General features: G+C 40.0%; 1 protein-coding gene across 1 annotated transcript in view; it reads left to right on the forward strand.

Moving 5' to 3' along the window:
- Positions 1-21,250, forward strand: part of LOC124801919 (scaffold protein salvador) — a 56,803-nt gene that overhangs the window by 10,413 nt on the left and 25,140 nt on the right. Inside the window, exon 4 of the mRNA XM_047263108.1 lies at positions 7,630-7,748. Coding sequence (XP_047119064.1) covers positions 7,630-7,748 — 119 coding nt within the window. The remainder of the gene's footprint in view (positions 1-7,629; positions 7,749-21,250) is intronic.

Genomic DNA, 21,250 nt, shown 5'->3' on the forward strand with positions numbered 1-21,250 from the left:
GGTTACGGGGATTCTGAAAAAAATATGGAAGGGCTTTGGGAACTTACATACCAATTGTGGTAGAATGAATCTACTTTTGAGAAAGATTGTGAAACAGTTCTGCCTTTGTAGATATGTAGGGCTTTGCTTATAGTCTAAAATAATGTGGCAGAAAAGTTAAAATTGATATGAAGAACTCTTTGCCACACACTGTACTGTAGCTTGCAGACTTTGTAAACAGTGTTCAGTGGCAATGCATTTTGTGCCCCTGGTAGAATTGTTTGTTTGGCCATCTACATTCCCATGCTTTTATCATTGCTGATTCCTTGGCTTCAGGGACACCACATACCCAAGGAACAAGAGTGTTCAAACATTCCTTCTCCAACCACTTTTTAGAAGCCTATTTACCAAGTGAGTAAAATTCCATCTCCTGAAAGTCTTTAAGTTGTCAATGTCGTTAATCAAAATTGAGTAAGTTAGATTGTAGGAGAATTAGGTTAGTAGTAAAAATGCTAGCTGCAAGACCATGGTGATAGAACTCTCAAACCATAAGTTTCTGTGTATATGCATAGGAAATACAGTCAGTCTAAGAAAATATTCTCATGTTCACTCAGATGAAAGCATATTATTAGGTTGATGCACAGGTGTGTAACGTTTTTGTTTTGTTTTTTGGCATTCCAGTTGCTATGGGTTTGCTTATCAGTTGTCATTTTTTATTTGCAGTGTTTGAGTTTACATATTATCATGTGACGATGGTGAGTAGAGTTGTAGTCACTAGAAAACGGGGTGCCAAGTGGAGAAATCTGAACATTTCTGACACATTCTTTTGTTTGAGTTCAACAGATGATGACAGCGGCGAAGGCAGCACCGTGTAAGAGGATAATGCCATTGGACAGAGCATGGCAAGGAAATGGTTTTCTCTGTTTGAGGAGGATCTTTTTGACATTAGTGACTCTCCACACTCAGGAAGTCTTTCGGGGTTTGATGAATATCGTTCAACTGCATTAATTCAGAATAATCCACATCTGTGTGCTAGAGAACTGTCAGATGTGATGAACTGTGATCATTCAATCATTTTTGACACTTGCATGCAGTGGGGAAGGCTCAAAAATTGGGTGTGTGGGTACTGCATGGTCTAAGTCAAAATCACAAAAATCAGCAGGTGGGCATATGTGTATCTCTGCTTGCTCGTGATCAGTTGACTCATGAACACTGCACATTTGGAGTTCCATGTATGGATTCATGAAGTATTTAGCGTTGATTGGAAGTGATAGTTAAGGTCATCAGATTTAAACCAGAAAAATGTATTGTTTTGGAGGTTTCAGAGAATGGAAAGAAATTGCTAATGCCGGTGTCAGAAGGTGTCTACAGCTAAATGCTATTGCAAAAATTTAGAAGAGAGGAACTATATTAATCAACATGTGCACTTCATAAACAACCTCCTGACACCTTAGACCTATATGACGAACAAAGCTCAAATTCGTATCGTTGACAATCGGTTTGAATCTTTTCGGGAACTACTTTACAGTGAAGCACCTTGGTATTTGCAAAGGAGACATCCATGATATTAACATAATTTACTAAGTCGAAATTGCATGAAGATTGATGTGTAAAGGCATTCTTCAGATTTCGTATAAGGAATTTTTACTAGCAGTTTGCAACTCATTTAATTAAAATGGAAAATAAAAGGTTGTGTTCAGCGGCTTTCACCGAGCTTGGAACTGCCATCTCATATAGCACTAGCATCGCAACACATAAGGGAACCACTGAGCTAACGACACACTGGCGGCAACAGACGGACTATAATCATTGCGATATTGCTTGAGCCTCAAAACGCAACCTTAAACACACAAACAGGTGTTACTTATGTGAAAAACGCCGTTCTTGGAGTCCAGAAATCAAATATACTTTCTAAGTGTCTCATCTTACAGTGGGTTATATTGTATGAGTCTTCGATGCGGAAAGCGAATGTCAAGTGAATTTAGCGAGGTAATGCCGTGCTACACCTGAAAGTAAATGCACTATCACAGTGTTGACAAATACTTGCTACGACGCTGCCAATTCTCGGCTCTCTTACGAGGCAGCTCTTCAGTGAAATGCTTGTCGTGATTGTCCGACATGGTTCTTCAGAGGGGAGACGCGCCCGCACGTTTGGCTTTTATGCGGCGTTCTCCCCTGATAGTTTCTGACTTTGCCTTGTGGGCCATGTGTAAATTTGAGGCATTCAATCATCATTAATCCAGAATGATACAAGTTTCAGCTTCCGGCGTGGAAGAAGGCTGTTCACATTGACATTATATCATTTCAATGTAGGGAAAGCAAAACGGATGATGCAGTGTTTTTCATTCAGCATAAAGCATGTGAGATAATTTTCAGTAACGTTCATAATCATCTCAAAATACAAACGAAGTAAAAATACATCAGAAGCTTATCTGAATTGAATATAATGTAAGATATCAAACGCTTTGCACCTCAATGTCGAATGAGTCTACGTGCAAGCTTTTGCAGCATACATATAGAATGTCATGATTACCACGAGAGTGAAGAAAAATGTTGGTAGGGATGGAAGCAAGAAGACACGCAGTCAACAAATATTCGGTTCCTCATGGCATTCATTTCATTTGAGATGTAAGAAGAGGTAAAGCGGGATATTACTTTCATTTACACGAAAGATATGCCGCATATATGGATAACGAGGAAGTCTGCATCTTCATACGTTTCTTCCTTGAAATCTGTATACTCTATTATGTACTAAGTAGCCTGATCATTGTTTCCGTAATGTTACCCTTTTTTTGGCCCCTTAATGATGAACGGATTCAAAATGCATGTCTCACCACGAAAGTAGTTGTTCGAACCCTTCCTGCGTTGTTTTTTTGTGTTTTTTTGCTTGGAATTCATGAAGCAGACCACTGTGCCTTGCCCCCTCGAGGGTTAGGTCTCCAAACTGTTTTTTATCCAATGGCATAATTTATTCAGGCAGCATCAGCACAAGTATATCAAACAAAGCCTTCCATTACAGTTACAACACTCTAACCAGCAGCTGACCCAAGGGTAATCCACGGTCATGGTCCGAAATTGGCAGCTCTCTGCCACTGTGGTAAAGTCTGTACTACATTTTCCATTGTGCAGCACCAGTTTATCTGGTAACACTGTGTTAAATCAACAGGAGTAGTTGCAGAGTTGTGCCAGCATATCTGTCCTCCCATTGTTAACTTTATGTATCTCACTTCTCCTGTAGCGTTGATCATGAGGAGCCGAAGTAAATGAGTGGCTATGAAAGAGGGGAAAACTGAATGTTACGTCATGCAGAATACACTCTTCATGTGCATCGATACCAAATAGGGATGTGAAAACTCCTTGAGAGTGAGAGAATGACAATAGTACTCGTAACAAGAGCAATAAATAATGAATTAAGTTTATTGCAATGCAGAACGAGAATGGCTGCGAAAATAAAAATCTATAAAAATAGGTTGATCATTGAGTCGGCACAATGCAAATATCTTCTTAGCATTTTGCTACTGAACTTAGTTCTGGATGTTCACAGAGAAAAAGGAAAAGGCTGTACTTCTAGCTAGTGTGACGTAATGTGAACCAGAAACTACTACTTCCTTAGCACACGACTCAAGCAGGTCACCAAGTAGCTGCCAAGGCACTGCTGCATTCTGTTCCCTGACATTGTTCTGAAGACGGTTAATGCAGATAGTTCCGATTATGAAATACAAAACGTATTGCAGGTTAGTTCCTAGGATCGTAATATTAAATTTGCGATGTAGATGGCACATGAACGTGACGACTATCCAGATTATTCGTCAATATAAAAAGACAATATTTTGGGAATTGAGCAGGATTACTTGACATGAATACTGAAATTGGGTGACTGACCGCACAGGTGCTAAACGTCGTAGAGAATATACGAAGTCCCAATCACACTAACAATGTGAAGATCGTCTTCGACAGCTCGCAGCTTTCACATTGCTATCTCCACCCTATTCCAGACAGCCCTCGGTGGAGCAGCACTAAGTTGCCGATGTGATGGAATGCCTTCAAACCAACAACAGACCACATATTGAAAAATACAGCGTAAACTTATTGTAACTAATCTAAAAATGATTGGAGAGCAACATTGTCCTTGTGTCCTACTCATCTATAGTATCAGGTGTACTATCAAAATGATTATGTATAATGGATACTAATGTAATGCGTTGATACCAGATGGTGGGTTCACAACACTATTAATGCGAAAATAAAAAAGAAGTTCGCAAAAGTGCAGTTATGCATTTTTGTACGTTTTCACCTCCAGATCAACCACAGATAATGCATACTAACAAACTTGGTCATTGTCCCTGTAGTTTTTTTCCCTCTTATTTCACACCGAGTTGATTAAAAAAAGGACAAATTCGTGGCTATTACAGATGCTTCGAATCTGTTCAGTAATTTTGTCAGTAATTTTGATGTGACTTAAGATTAGTGAGGGCCGGGTGTTGTGGCTGAGTGGTTCTAGGCGCTTCAGGTTAGTTAGGTTTAAGTAGTTCTAAGTTCTAGGGGACTGATGACCTCAGATGTTAAGTCCCGTCGTGCTCAGAGCCATTTTTGTGATACACTTTACACCACAGACGCTCACTCTGGCTTGATGGAAAATCCGAATATTGGCCAAAAGTTGCACAAATAATTGACTTGAAAGGAAAAGAAGCATTTATAAATTCATTGAATGTAGTGAGGTGGTTTAATTTCGTCCCAGTCTATAAAATTAATTTAGGGCCATACTCAGCTCTTGCCGATAAATGTAATATAGTACCCACCTACTAATCGGGCACCTGTCTCCGTTGCTTTCGAGTGTGAATGGAAATCGTAGAAATTTTCTGTGGACCAACATTTAATAATAAAGCTTTCGATAAAGAACGGGGGAGTGCAGCCTCACTGCTGTCGCCATGGCCGCTGCCGGTAGCCAGCAAATGGATCCCGGAGCTTTGCCGCATGCAGTGTCCAGGGGAGGACAGTCTGCAGAAAATCTGCCGCAAAATGGTTACTGGATTAAATTTTTATATCGGTGTGTCAGAAGGCGAAATAGACTGAATCTGCGCTACCATTACATCTACGTCTTCAGCATTCAGACAGAAGAGACTATAAAAATATCTTGCGCCAGCTGCTCTCGATCCACAGTCATTGTGAACAGAAACAACGAATGCTACCGCTAGACCACAGGTGTAAACAGCCTACGATTCCTCTATCATGGAACGTGATGTCCTCCAGGAAGTGCCGCAGTCTACAGTGTTGCCAGATTGTGCAGATAACCAGACTTAGAGAATTAGTGAGTTGGTCAGTTTATTTGCCCCATGTCGCGATCGGCGCGGACTTAGCCTCTGCAGCAGCCGGCCACCGGTCGAGTTTTATGTCTAAGAGTGTACATGAAGATGAAATGGGAGGTACGATGTTGCATGAAGAGTTTGACAGAGCACTGAAAGACCTAAGTCAAAACAAGGCCCTGGGAGGAGACAACATTCATTTAGAGCTACTGATAACATTGGGAGAGCCAGCCCTGACAAAACTCTTCCATCTGGTGAGCAAGATGTATGAGACAAGGTGAAATACCTTCAGTCTTCAAGAAGAATATAATAATTCCAATCCCAAAGAAAGCAGGTGTTGACAGGTGTGAAAATTACCAAACTATCAGTTTAATAATTCGCAGCTGCAAAATAATAACACAAATTCTTTACAGACAAATGGAAAAACTGGTAGAAGCTGAACATAAGGAAGATCGGTTTGGATTCCGTAGAAACGTTGGAACACGTGATGCAATACTGATCCTACGACGTATCTTAGAAGAAAGATTAAGGAAAGGCAAACCTATGTTTCAAGCATTTGTAGACGTAGAGAAAGCTTTTGACAATGTTGACTGGAATACTCTCTTTCAAATTCTGAAGGTGGCACGGGTGAAATGCTATTTACAATATGTACAGAAACCAGATGGCAGTTATAAGAGTTGAGGGACATGAAAGGGAAGCAGTGTTTGGGAAGGGAGTGAGACAGGGTTGTAGCCTATCCCCGATGTTATTCAATCTGTATATTGAGCAAGCAGCAAAGGAAACAAAACAAAAATTCGGAATAGCGATTAAAATCCATGGAGAAGAAATAGAAACTTTGAGGTTTGCTGATGACATTGTAATTCTGCCAGAGACTGCAAAGAACCTGAAAGAGCAGTTGAATGCAATGGACAGTGTCTTGAAAGGAGGATATAAGATGAACTTCAACAAAAGCAAAACGAGGATAATGGAATGTAGTCAGATTAAATCTGGCGATGCTGTGGGAATTAGTGTAGGAAATAGGCACTTAAAGTAGTAAATGGAATTTGGTATTTGGGGAGCAAAATAACTGATGATGGTAGAAGTGGAGAGTGTATAAAATGTAGACAGGCAATGGCAAGGAAAGAGAGAGTGAAGACGAGAAATTTGTTAACATTGAGCGTAGATTTAAGTGTCAGGGAGCCCTTTCTGAAAGTATTTGTATGGAGTGTATGGAAGTTTAACAAGGAAGATAAATAGTTTAGACAAGAAGAGAATAGACGCTTTCGAAATGTGGTGCTACAGAAGACTGCCGAAGATTAGCTGAGTAGATGACATTACTAATGAGGAGCTACTGAATAGAATTGGAGAAAAGGGAAATTTGTGGCACAACTTAAGTAGAAGAAGGGATCGGTGGATAGGACATGTTCTGAGGTATCAAGGGATCACCAATTTAGTATTGGAGGGCAGTGTGGTGGGTAAAAATTATAGAAGGAGACCGAGAGATGAATGTACTCAGCAGATTCAGAAGGATGTAGGTTGCAGTAGGTACTTGGTGATGTAGAAGCTTGCGCAGAATAGAGTAGCATGGAGAGCTGCATCAAATCAGGCTCTGGACTGAAGACCACAACAACAACAACAACATGGAAAAACACTATGCACTTATTTGCAAACCTAATATGTTGATTCAGTTCTGTATACAAGATTGTTTTTAGGAAACCATTGCTTAAGTCATGTAGCAAGGCTTTATGGCGTAAGGAAATTGATTTTCTATACGTCTCTAGAACCAGTGTTAAAAATTTAAAAATGAACAGAAAATTTGCTTTTGAACTTACACTTCCAATTAGATTAGACAGATTCTCAATTTAAGTAGGCCTGAGTATGAGGACACATAATAAAATAAAAATGTGATTCTGTAACACATAGTATGGTTTCGTGGAGACGGTCACATATTTGTTACAGATTAGTTTTATTCTTCCCTACAAGTAAACACATTTAATGTGTTTAATCATCAATGAGATAAGTTTCAAGTATGCATTTACTTTTGTAGATGACAGAATATGCGAAGAAACTTCCTGCTGTAGATTTTATTGCGTAGTAAAATATTTGAAAATAAAACTTTTTGGCAGATTAAAACAGTGTACCAGACCTGGACTTGAACCTAGGACCAGGTTTGAGTCTCAGTCCAGAACACAGTTTTAGTCTCCCAGGAAGCTTCAAGTCAGCACACATCCCACTGCGAAGTGGAAATTCATTCTGGTTATTTAAAACTATATCAGCTTTTAAGACGTTAAAGTTCCCACTAAAGTACAATTTACAGTTTTTATGTTCATACCAGTGGTATTTTCTTTGTTTTTCTCTTGTCTTATAGAGCACTGTGCAGGAAACCAGCATAACTCAAAAATTTGGTAATAATCGAATTGCTCCCAACCTAGGAGGTCATGAAGGAAAATACACTCCAAGCAGTTCCGTCCCAGATATTGCTCAGAGGTAAATTCTTTCCATTCTACAAATGTTTCTTAGGGGCTTATGTACATTGGACTTCAGGTCAATTTGAGCATGATAAATTTTAATGAAGTAGTATGCAAGTTTTCAGTCTGTTCAATGAAAACTTTATTCTCCTATCCTTTTTGTGTGTGCAAAAATTGCCACAAATTAAAGAGGACAGTTTTCACTTCATATTAACATCATTCTGTTTACAGCTTTTGATTTGAAATGTAGTTAGTGTTGCCTAAATTTATATTTCCTGTTCAGGTAAATTAATGCACTGTAACATATTTAACAAATAAATGTTGTATTATTTACTAAGTAATGTAGTACATGGCAGTGTTTATGGTACCATGAACTAAATTGGCTTCATAGGTGTTTCAAAATAGTCATTTAATTTTAAAGAGAACATCGAATTGTAGGGAAGGCATGTCAATTGAGGCTACTGAAAAATGTGAAGAGAGAGAGAGAGAGAGAGAGAGAGAGAGAGAGAGAGTGTGTGTGTGTGTGTGTGTGTGTGTGTGTGTGTGTGTGTGTGTGTGTTTGTTTTGGTGTTTGGGGGGGGGGGGGGGCACACATGCTGCTGACAATTTTCGAAAAACACCTATATTTTGGAATGTAAAGAAAAGTTAAAAGTAGCTCATTGCATCATAATCTTTGTGTAAATACTATTTTAAAATTGATACACAAGTGAAAGATTAATTTAGTTTGTCTTACTTATCAGCAATTGATAAAATATGGAAAATTGGGTCATTCATTTTCTCATGATGTCCAGTAGATTTTGTCAAGATGGAAAACCTTCCGGGACATTGACAGGGCCAAATTATACAGGACAATCAGAAACAGTCTTTAAAGCTTATAAGGGTGTTGAAGTGGAGGTTCTGCAGAGAATAATTGTTAAGAAAAAAATTGAATACATTGTGCCATTTCAGAGTTATTTAACACTGAAGATAGTCAGTCAAGTCATCATGTGCACAATTTAAGCAGCCTTCTAGAGACAGCATTGCCAAACTTGTACGTATTCAGCTTTCTCAAACCAAACAAATGTAGCTTCTGCTCACCTAATTTAAATTTATAATTTCCGAAAAAGGCACAAACTGGTAATGAGCATTTGAACAAGTGGTAAGTAACAGATGCACAAATGTCTGCTCATTACCGCATTTTATTGTGTGCAAGAGCTTCAATTTACGCACACAACAATCTGATTGGCTCACTTGGAAATGGTGCAACATATAGAATTTTTTTCTTAACCTTTACACCTGACCACAACTTCCCGTGCAACATCCTTACAAGCTTTTCAGAGTGTTTCTTACCACCCTGTACACTAACAATAAACTATCACTATACTGCTTAATGTTGTTGTGCTTATGGGTCATTCTGTGCCAAGTAGTCTAGAGGTCCTGCATGAACATCACGGATTTTGATGAAATTTTGTATGAAAAGTCACGCATGTTCCCAGTGAACCCTGGTAAAGTTTCCTGTTCATTAAATCAATACTTCAAGAGATATAGCCCTTTGTTTGTCCACATAGCACAGCTATCAACAGTGCACCCGTGGGTTTTTGGCAACTGTGGGACTTTGGTAATATTTCCAGGAAAGAAACAAAGCTATGTCATCTTGTACATTTTGCACTCTCTTAAGCAAAATAAATAAATAAAAAAGCTTTCCTGGGTGATTTGTGTATGGGTAATTTAAAGTGAAGTTGCCCAGAAAAAATACAGCCAGATACATGTGAAGTTTAACTCGTATCTCCAGAAGTAATTACAGGATAAACCTGAAACTTTTCACGTAATAACTTACCAATACCAAGTTAGAATATAAGAGTTCATTCTTCTACTGCTTTCCGATAGTTTACAAATTGACAGCAAAGTTGACGATTTTTTTAAAAATCACCAAAAACGGCTATTTTTGGCCCACTTTTACAAGAAAATGTCTTTTGCAAACTCTTTCATTAGGAAGACCATGTTCCAAACCACCTAAGAAACATCTAGTATTTTGTTGTACTATTGTATAGTACTCTCAGGTGAAGGCAACACCTGTGTATCATGCACTGGTAGGAACTGATGTCACACACTAGCAGCTTCATTGCACCTTTGTAATCCAAACCCGAATCCTTTACAGCAGCAAACATCAGCTTAGCATTTTGATGGGTCTCACATACACAAACATTGTGTGTGCCCCTTGCACTTACAGGCACAACACGTTTTGGCCGAAGATTGAAAAAAGATGATAAATCTACTTTGGTATTGGGATACTTTTCCTCGAATTCTACATGTTGTTGTTGTGGTCTTCGGTCCTGAGACTGGTTTGATGCAGCTCTCCATGCTACTCTATCCTGTGCAAGCTTTTTCATCTCCCAGTACCTACTGCAACCTACATCCTTCTGAATCTGCTTAGTGTATTCATCTCTTGGTCTCCCTCTACGATTTTTACCCTCCACGCTGCCCTCCAATACTAAATTGGTGATCCCTTGATGCCTCAGAATATGTCCTACCAACCGATCCCTTCTTCTGGTCAAGTTGTGCCACAAACTTCTCTTCTCCCCAATCCTATTCAATACTTCCTCATTAGTTATGTGATCTACCCATCTAATCTTCAGCATTCTTCTGTAGCACCACATTTCGAAAGCTTCTATTCTCTTCTTGTCCAAACTATTTATCGTCCATGTTTCACTTCCATACATGGCTACACTCCATACGAATACTTTCAGAAATGACTTCCTGACACTTAAATCAATACTGGATGTTAACAAATTTCTCTTCTTCAGAAACGCTTTCCTTGCCATTGTCAGCCTACATTTTATATCCTCTCTACTTCGACCATCATCAGTTATTTTGCTCCCCAAATAGCAAAACTCCTTTACTACTTTAAGTGCCTCATTTCCTAATCTAATTCCCTCAGCATCACCCGACTTAATTAGACTACATTCCATTATCCTTGTTTTGCTTTTGTTGATGTTCATCTTATATCCTCCTTTCAAGACACTGTCCATTCCATTCAACTGCTCTTCCAAGTCCTTTGCTCTCTCTGACAGAATTACAATGTCATCGGCAAACCTCAAAGTTTTTATTTCTTCTCCATGAATTTTAATACCTACTCCGAATATTTCTTTTGTTTCCTTTACTGCTTGCTCAATATACAGATTGAACAACATCAGGGAGAGGCTACAACCCTGTCTTACTCCCTTCCCAACCACTGCTTCCCTTTCATGTCCCTCGACTCTTATAACTGCCATCTGGTTTCTGTACAAATTGTAAATAGCCTTTCGCTCCCTGTATTTTACCCCTGCCACCTTTAGAATTTGAAAGAGAGTATTCCAGTCAACATTGTCAAAAGCTTTCTCTAAGTCTACAAATGCTAGAAACGTAGGTTTGCCTTTCCTTAATCTTTCTTCTAAGATAAGTCGTAAGGTCAGTATTGCCTCGCGTGTTCCAGTGTTTCTACGGAATCCAAACTGATCTTCCCCGAGGTTGGCTTCTACTAGTTTTTCCATTCGTCTGTAAAGAATTCGTGTTAGTATTTTGCAGCTGTGACTTATTAAGCTGATAGTTCGGTAATTTTCACATCTGTCAACACCTGCTTTCTTTGGGATTGGAATTATTATATTCTTCTTGAAGTCTGAGGGTATTTCGCCTGTTTCATACATCTTGCTCACCAGATGGTAGAGTTTTGTCAGGACTGGCTCTCCCAAGGCCGTCCGTAGTTCCAATGGAATGTTGTCTACTCCGGGGGCCTTGTTTCGACTCAGGTCTTTCAGTGCTCTGTCAAACTCTTCACGCAGTATCATATCTCCCATTTCATCTTCATCTACATCCTCTTCCATTTCCATAATATTGTCCTCAAGTACATCGCCCTTGTATAGACCCTCTATATACTCCTTCCACCTTTCTGCTTTCCCTTCTTTGCTTAGAACTGGGTTTCCATCTGAGCTCTTGATATTCATGCAAGTCGAATTCTACATATAGTTCTGATATGTTGCATAGCAACAGTCTTTTTTGCATCTGTAAACGTACATTTCCCATTTTCACCATTACATAGTCTTTTTTTCCAGGCATTATTCGGCTGTAGTCATTATTTTCATAAAACTCTGACACTAGCACCTTAAAGGTGCTGAACTCTATTGCTTACTCTGAGCCTGCTGAAGTTGTGGAAGCACTCCTTGGGTTGCTTTTATTTTCCTAGCTTGCTGTACCATATATGTAGAAACATTGAATTCCTTTGCAGTGTAGTCAATAGACCAGCTTGGAGATGCAAGGGTAAGAATAGCTACTTTTTTCTGGCGTGTGGATATGGCACTTTTCTTTCAAATCATGGCTGGCCGGAGTGGCTGAGCGCGTCTAGGCACTACAGTATGGAACCGCACGACCGCTACGGTCGCAGGTTCGAATCCTGCCTCGGGCATGGATGTGTGTGATGTACTTAGGTTAGTTATGTTTAAGTAGTTCTAAGTTCTAGGGGACTGATGACCTCAGAAGTTAAGTCCCATAGTGCTTAGAGCCATTTGAAATCATGCACAATTTTGTCCAAATCAGAGCATTTCTGGCATGATTTCTGTTCCTTTGGGGCAGATAGTTCTTCCTCTTCCACTATTTTGTGTTTTATTTCCATTTGAGCATCTTGTAGTTTTCTTCTACCATAGCTGGGCCTGTCTCTTTTCCCAACTTTGTGTGTCTTCACGGGAGACAAACCAAGAGCAGTCACTGAAGTATTTAATTGCTCATCTGTTGTGGTTGTAGGTGGCTGATACTCTTCGTCACTGTCATGTAAATTATCAGAATATTCTTCATTTTTTAGCAGTGTAACACACCTGGAACATAACTTTTGTCCTGGTTTCGTGTTAAGTCCCATGCACTGATTCACTTTCAATACTGATTTTATATCAATTTCTCTGAGGCTACACTTCACTGCCTTTTTATGAATCCAAAATGGATCAATACAACTTCTTTGTAGGAAATAATACTTATCCAGAAACACTTTCATATGATGATAACAAAGACTAAAGTTTCCTGGAGCTGTACTTCTTGTGCCCACAGGGTGTATCTCGGATCTCCAAAGCAACAAATTTTGGTCTGATTCATCCAGATCATACAGTACAAAGCGAATGCCACATTTTATTCCATATGTTGTTTTATGACATTCTGATTCTTGTGCTCTACAAATACTGCAACTTGTTTGAACAAAAGCACCACTAGTACACTCCATACTGACTTTCCACAACAGTACTGACCAGTCTGAACTTGTATCTTAAAAACATGAGTAACCTGTAATTGTTGCTTGTTTCCTTTGTTGTTCCTGCCTAACAATGACTCATTCTGTCCCTGAAAACTACCATTGTTTAACTTTCTGTTGCCTAGTGGTTCCCAACAATTGCTGCAGCTTTATCTCAAACAAGCTGTCTGCATCATCACTATTACTTGCTAAATCGTGTTAAAAGAAACGTAACCAAATACATCTCTGTCAACTTTTATTTTACATAAATGCCTTGCAATAACAAGTTGAAATTTTGCCACATATTATATTATGGTCTACTTATGCAGTGTTTGAAATTTGGCTGGGTTATCACTTGTCCCTTTTGTGCTACCACACGTAGAATATCCATGTTTTTCAGTTAATTTTTCAAATTTTTGTGTGCGTGTAACTCTGTTTGTGTGACTGATGTGAGCAAGATGAGTTGTGTGTGTGTTTAGGCCACATTAAGCTTACCACATAAAAATTATACCCTTTTTGAGTGAATTATATTTGGCATAGAGGGCACCTATAATGTGTCCCATTAACGTATTACATTTTTTAAATCACATTTTGGAATTTTTTATTTTCCCTCAGAAAAATGTTGTTGTTTTGATTCATAGTGTGTGTTCTCTAAGTGGGTGTTACTGGGTTGTAAAAATTTCACTGGACTGTGTGGAATAGTTCCAAAGTTATTAAGACCTGAAGTTGGGTCTGAAGATAGATTGCTAGATGCGGGTTGCAATTTCCGGGTTACACCACCTTCTTTCACAAGCCATAATTCTGGAACTAATTGACAGGGGAACTTAAAATTTTGTACATGAGTGTCCCACACTTAGCATTGGTGTGCTAAATTTCAGCCAAATCTGAGACTATCAGCTGGAACATTTTCTCAAATTGGTTGAATTGACATGGAAGGACCTCATTTAGAGGAGACTCAACGTCTAGTTTATATAGTGAGTAGCAATCCACCCTTTTCAATGGGAATATTCAATTATTGGCAATATTATGTAAATGGATAGATATAAAATCTACTCACCAAGTGACAGCAGGGGAGCACACACATAAAAGGATTTAACATTTACATACTTTTGGAGCCAGTGGCTCCTTCTTCTGGCAGAAGAGTTGAAGGGGAAGGAAAAGGAGTGGAGAGTTTTAGAGAAATGGGTACAGTTCAGCAAAGTCACCCACAACCCCATGTCAGGGGAGACTTGCCACATGGGATGAGAAGGAAAGACTCCTTCCCCTTCAACTCTTCTGCAAGAAGAAGGAGACACTGGCTCTGAAAGCTTGTAAACATTAAATCCTTTGGTGTGTGTGCTCCCCTGCCACCAGTTGGTGAGTAGATTTCTTATCTATCCATTTACATTATATAATCTGTCCTTTTCATAATATAGTCATGTGTCAAATATATGATGTTAAGCATGTAAGTGAGAAAAAGTTTAGAAAGTTTTTGAAATTATGTGTAAAGTTGGTTGGAAGTTACTGAGTGTTCTCATTCCACCGACAATGACTGTCTTTTCCAGCATCTACTTACATCATTCAATGTCAGTCATGCAGCACCACACTTTGTTGTTTCTTTCTCTTCAATTGCCTTAGGATAGCTCTTGGTGTGAATACACAATGTGAAATGTTTGCTGCCAGCTAAGCATAGCAGATAATGCAAATACATATGTAGAAATGTATGTCACTGGTGTGGATGGGGGCGTGAACGGTCAACGCACTTGCCAACATGTTGCTGACTTTGGTGGAACAATGTTGCGAACACACGCATTTTAAGTTAAATGTAAATGAGGTTTAAGACAGCAGAAAAATACACTAACACTCTAAAGGTAAGGTCAATGCAGTGAGAGATGCTTCTAAGGGCCAAACATGCCAAACTGAGCTTCTTTATTAGTTTGTATGAGGTGTGATTGGAAAGTTTTAAGAATGGGTTTGTAATTGTAAAATTGTGGTACGTACATGGTACTGTGATGCATCTCCATCAAAATAGTCCCCTTCTGACAGAACACACCGACTCCAACGGTGTTTCCACTTATGAGAACATTCCTGAAATTTTTTTTCCTGAAGTGTGTTAAGGACACTCTCCTATTTGCCTGGATGTCTTCAATTGAGTCAAATCGCTTCCCTTTCAGTGAAAATTTCAGTTTAGGAAACAGGTGGAAGTCCGCAGGGGCCAAATCGGGGGAAGATGGTGGTTGTGGAAGCACAGGAATTCTGAATTTGGTCAAAAATTCAATGATGTAGAAGGCATGATGAGCCATAGCATTGTCATGGTGTAGCACCCAACTCCTGTCTTTCCACAATGCAGGCCTTTTCTTCCATACTTTTTTGCGCAAATGCTCAAGGACACATTTGTAGTATTCCTGGTTAATTGTCTGTCCACCAGGAGTAAATTCATGGTACACAATACCGGTAAAATCGAAAAAAATCACCAACATTGTCTTCACTTTCGGCCGACTTTGCCGTGCTTTTTCTGGTCATAGTGAACCTGGAGTCTTCCACTTCAAAGAGTGCACTTTGGTTTCAGGATCATATCCATATACTCATGATTCGTCACCTGTAATTACCCTATTTAACAAATCTGGGTCATTTTTAGTTTGATTAATCAGTTCTTGGTGCACACTTCAAGTCGGTATTGTCTCTGGTCACTTGACAACACTTTTGGAATGAATTTTGTGGACACTGGACACATGTTCAGATCTTCAGTTAAAATTGACTGAACTGCGCGGATACTTAAGTTCATCAGCCATCTCCCTAATTGTAAGTATATGATCAGAGCTCACTAAGTCGCGATGTTTCACAACATTTTCATTCAATTTTGAGGTGAAAGGATGACCAAACCGTGGTTCAACTTCAAGTGATTCACGGCCAATTTTAAATGTGTTGAATCAGACAAAAACATTTGACTGGTTCGTGCAATTATCTCCGAAAGCTGTTTTTTATAGTTCATAAGTCTCAGAAGCTGATTTCTCAGTTTTAAAAGAAAATTTCACACAAACTCCTTGCTCCGTTTTTACGTTCATTTTCACTCGGGCAGAATCTGGCAACAAGCCCTAACACGCCCGCACTCAACCATCTGCCACAATGAAAATGAATAAGGGAAATGCAGTTTCCTGTCAGAGGGCATTCATGGACAATGTCCACCACAGTGGCCCAGAATGCTGGGAAAGCAGCAAGTGGCCTACTCAGCTTGTGTGGTATCAAAAGTTGTGTTATCATAAGGGGTCAGTTCCCAGAACTTTATTGTATTATTTGTGGATAAAGATGATGTTGCTGGTTGACCTTCATGTCCTTACTCTTTCTCTTCAACCGGTGTGAAGTTGCCATAGCAGCGTAAGTACATGTTGGTATTCAGCAGTTAAACTTTTGCTCTCCTTTGATCATTGACATACCTAGAATTCAGTGTGAATTGTGTTGTTAGTGGGTGTGAAGCCTAGAGAGCATTTTTGTAAGAGGTGGTCAATTATTACTGGCTGCTGTCAAACTCTATACATTTCCTTTCACTGCAAGTAGTTCAATTTTCCCTTTTTCATTCTGCCCCAACTACTTACGAAAAGTGTCTCAACTTTTTCACATTAATACTTGTCTCAGAGAACCCTAATTAAAGCAATTATTGTGTGCACTCATTACTTACATCTCCAATATATTCCTTCACCTACTCTTACCGTTCAAATTCTTTCAAAATTCAGGAGTGTGGGAGTATTAACAATTACTACTTATTATTTACTTCTTTTCAACTAATGTTTCAGCAAAATGAAATCCATTTGTTTTGTAGTGTCATTACATTGTGAAATAATGAGTGCAATTGAACCTGACTTGATCCACAAAATTTTGCTAGTGAAAGTTGGTCCTAGTTAGATAATCTGAGGTTGACATATACACACTGCAGATTTCATGTTTGACTTATTCAAAATTTTTCTTCTTCTTCTTCTTCTTCTTCTTCTCCTTCTCCTTCTCCTTCTCCTTTTTTTTCCTACTCTAAGACCTATGTCACAAAATGTACCAGTAGTATCATAATTTAATAATGGTAGACTTCAAATGACAAATAAATCATACAGCAATGGCTAAGGTGTACGTTTGACATTAAACAAACTGTGCTACTCAGTGTGCATGGGTGTACAGGTGTGATACTGTTAATTATGTAATCCCATCCACCACGGCAGGGTCATATCACATCGGGTGGGAAAAATTGAATTTTAGTTGTCCTGAGGCCAAAAACAGCATAAAAAGCAGCAATCAAAATCAGATCGGATTATTAATTTCAGTGTGACTGGCTCAAAACATGTTCAATATGCTGTCCACCATTCCCTGCAACAAATTGAAATCGAGAAACAGCATGTTCCGCAGTTGATCATAGTTTTTTCTGGGGTCACGTGCAGAATATGTTGCACAATGTGTGCCTTCAATGTAACTAAGTTTGTAATCAGAACACTGAACACATCATCTTTCAGATAGCCCCACAGCCAAAAGTCACACGGATTATGGTCAGGTGATAGGGATGGCCAGGCTGTAGGGAAATGTCTGCTGGTAATTCTAGTATTTCCGAAATGGTACTTTAGCAGCTGCTTAACTGGATTTGCAATGTGTGAAGGTGCGCCATCTTGCATAAAAATGATCCCATCCATGCTGTTGGAGAGCTGGACTGACATGGTTGTGCAAATACACTCACAGCATTTACCAGTGACGGTATAGGTAACAGGACCGGAATCACCTGACTCTTAGAAAAAATATGGCCCTATGATAAATGATGCCGTAAACCCGCACCACACAGTGACCTTTTAAGGATGAAGTGGTACTAGTTGATTGACGTATGGATTTTCCATTGCCCATATTCGACAATTCTGTGTATTGACATATCCTGTCAGATGGAAGTAGGATTCGTGTGTCCACAAAATCTTCCAAGGCCAGTCATTGTTCACTTCCATGTGAGCAAGAAATTCTAAAGCAAAGGTCTCTCTTGCTGGCAGGTCAACAGGAAGCAACTTGTGCAAATGGGTAATTTTGAATGAATAGCAAAGAAAGGTGTTTTTTTGTTGGATTTTACGCACCTTGCTCACAGGCATGTCCAGTGTTTGGGCAATTCTCCACGCACTACATATTTGCACACCACCACTTGTCTCCTCCTGCATTCACTGCTTCCACTGACATTGAATCAGTTCATTTCCTCCCTCTACCAGGTTGCACATCAAAAGAACCCGCCTTTTTGAATTTCTGAATCATTTTCTTGAGACCCACAGCTGTCATGGACCAACGCCTTTTTTCAAACCCTTCAGTGTCCGGAACATCGGCAGAGCGAAATGTGCACAGTCATCATTCTTGTAATACAGCTTTACAAGCAAGTGCGATCCTGCATTGAGACAGTCATGGCGAGTGTCGCAAACATGAAAGGAGCAAAAGCCGTGTACCTGGTGTGTTCTTATACCAACTTCAACAGGATCGTGCGCATGACGGGTGTTTACATTTACATATTCTGACACATACAGCACCATCTATTGATCATTTTTCGCACTATTTTGTTTCTTCTGCCAGACGTTTTCCCCCTTCTCCGATAACATTCCATTGCTGTTTGATGTCATTCTGACCAGTGGTGTTATTTCTACAGTGTTTTGAAGTTTAACTCCAATTATAATCACCCTGTATATCAATACTGCAGCTTCCATTACACTTGTTTTCCATATTGAGACATTTTAGAACTGAGGATAAGCAGCCAGTGATATTCCTTGTCCCCAAAACTACTCTCAGTAGAACTAAAGAACGTTTTTGTATATTTAAACTGATAAAATGAAGGAATTTATGTTCATGGAACATACCTGAGTCGCATTTGGTTTGCTGATGAGAACATTGTGCTGTTACTTTCTAATGAAGACAAAATTCAGCAACAAATAGAACAACATAACAGAGCAAGCTTGAAAGCAGAACTGTGAATCCACTATATTAAGGTAGAAATAATGTCCAGTGAATACATTAAAGAGAAAAAAAACAGCAAAAATTGACAATGAAATCATAGATCCAGATGCTGGCATTTTGATTTATGAGAGACTTGATAATGACGGAAAATGACTGCATGGACCACAAAAGAAAGAAATAGAAAAGTAAAAGTGGTCTGGAGTGGAGTGGTTTGTTATTACTTAAATTGATTTTCAAAACTAAGCTTCTGATGTGTCTTAAAAGCATAGTTCATTTTGTATTACCAGTTTTTAATTACAGCAGTAGTTAGTGGGTTTTGAATTGAAAATCCATTCAGACCTGAGTTGCTTGGAAAACAAGGGTGACATACATACTTAAGAAAAAGGAAAAGAATAAAAAAGACCACAAAACAGACTGAGGTGGAAGAAATAATTATTACCAAATTGAAAATGAAATGGTTGAGGATGAAACATATAGTCAGGCAAATGCATGGTAGATGGAACAAGGAAGTTATTTGCTGGATTCCAAGGTCGAAGAAAAAGCAATGACAACAGTCTAATGGAAAGTAGGTTGATGATATTACAAAACATTAAAGAGCAACATGGTTGCTTATAGCTAAAGACCATAGTGTATGAGAAGAGGCATTTACTCAGCAGGAATTGTAAAATTTTTGACAGTGATGGTGGTGATAACTCTCGATCTAGAATAATTCATTGCCTTCTGCTTGAACCCCCTGCGGGTCTGGGGGTAAGAATAGGCCCGAGGTATTCCTGCCTGTCGTCAGAGGCGACTAAAAAGAGTTTCACACGTTTCGGCCTTTATGTGATGGTCCCCTGTAGGGTTTGACCTCCATTCGTCAAAATTTTCCCAAAAAGTGACCCAGTTGGGGAAGGGCGCCTCAAATGGTGAATTGTGTACATTGTGCATTGAGATCTTTAGCCCACTTTCTCATCGTCACATTTCAGTCCCGCTCATTCTCCATCTCTTGGGTGAGGACACCTTCCTGGGTGCATTTTCCACAATGCACTATGCAGTGCCGCTTTCTGCATTGACGATGACCATGGACTTCTTTGCACCTGATATCCAGCACGGTAGCCAGTCAGTTGTGGTGGGGCCGCCATGTACCCTGTTGGTTGTAGCCCCCTGACCACACAGGGATCACTCTGCTGATGCCCACATTGTTAACTCCCATCGTATGCCAAGGGGTAGATGCCCATACCCCTGGGGTATTGGGACTCCCAGCAATGGCCGTCCTGCCAGGTGACCTTTGCTGCAGTTGGGCGGCGCCCGTGCGGAGGCCCCCTGGTCGAAGTGGGTGGCATCAGGGTGGATGGCATGTGATGAAGCATAGTCCATTCAATGCACAGAAGTACGACCGCAAACCTTTCCCCTCCCTGGCCACACCATGGGAGGAATGTCAGGCTAAGAGAGCTGATGGGGAATCTTTCATGACGATGAAGCCTCAGTTTTATGTGGAGGGATTGTCCAAAATGAGATCTGGGTCAGTCTTGATCAAAAAAGCATCCTCTGCCCAGTCAAGGACGTTACTCACTTGTGATAAGCTGGGGGATGTTTCTGCAACCATCATGCCTCATAAGAACTTAAATATGGTCCGGGGTATCATATTTCACAGGGACCTTCTTTTGCAATCTGACGATGAGCTGTGCACCAATTTAGAGCCTCGAAGTGTACATTTCACTCGGCTTGTCCACCGGGGTCCGAGGGATAATCAGGTTGCCAACGGTGCCTTCATCTTGGCTTTCGAGGGTGATATATTGCCCGAGAAAGTCAAGGTGATGGTCTACTGCTGTGATGTAAACCCTATATTCCTCCCCCAATGTGGTGCTTAAAGTGCTTGAAGTTCGGCCTTAAGTCTTCCCGCTGTACTTCCAGCGTCACATGTCGAGATTGCGGACACCCATCACATCCCAATACTCCATGTGCTTTGCCTCCCATCTATGTCGACTGCGGAGAGCACCATTTGCCTTGCTCGCCAGACTGCAGGTTTCTCCAGAAAGAAAGGAAAATCATGGAGTACAAGAGCCTAGACCGACTGACCTACACTGATGCAAAGAGAAAATTTGAACGACTACATTCTGTAAGTATGACATTGTCTTACACCGCCGCTACAACAGTTCTGGCACCATCAGCTCTGCCGACCCCAGTCACGTCTCAGAGCCGGAAGACTACACCTGCTCTGTTGATGGTGGTGGGCATTTCCCTCCCTGTTGCTCCCGCACCACCTACTTCAGGAGCAACACCACCCCCCAACCATCAGGGAGTTCCGTCCCCACTTCTAAGCCGGAGAAGCGTAAGTCTTCTTCGGCTTCTCTCTTGCTGGGAAGGGGTCCCTTGGGTCACTCACTTCC

This window comes from Schistocerca piceifrons, chromosome 1, assembly GCF_021461385.2.
Source record: "Schistocerca piceifrons isolate TAMUIC-IGC-003096 chromosome 1, iqSchPice1.1, whole genome shotgun sequence".
Lineage (NCBI taxonomy): Eukaryota > Metazoa > Arthropoda > Insecta > Orthoptera > Acrididae > Schistocerca > Schistocerca piceifrons.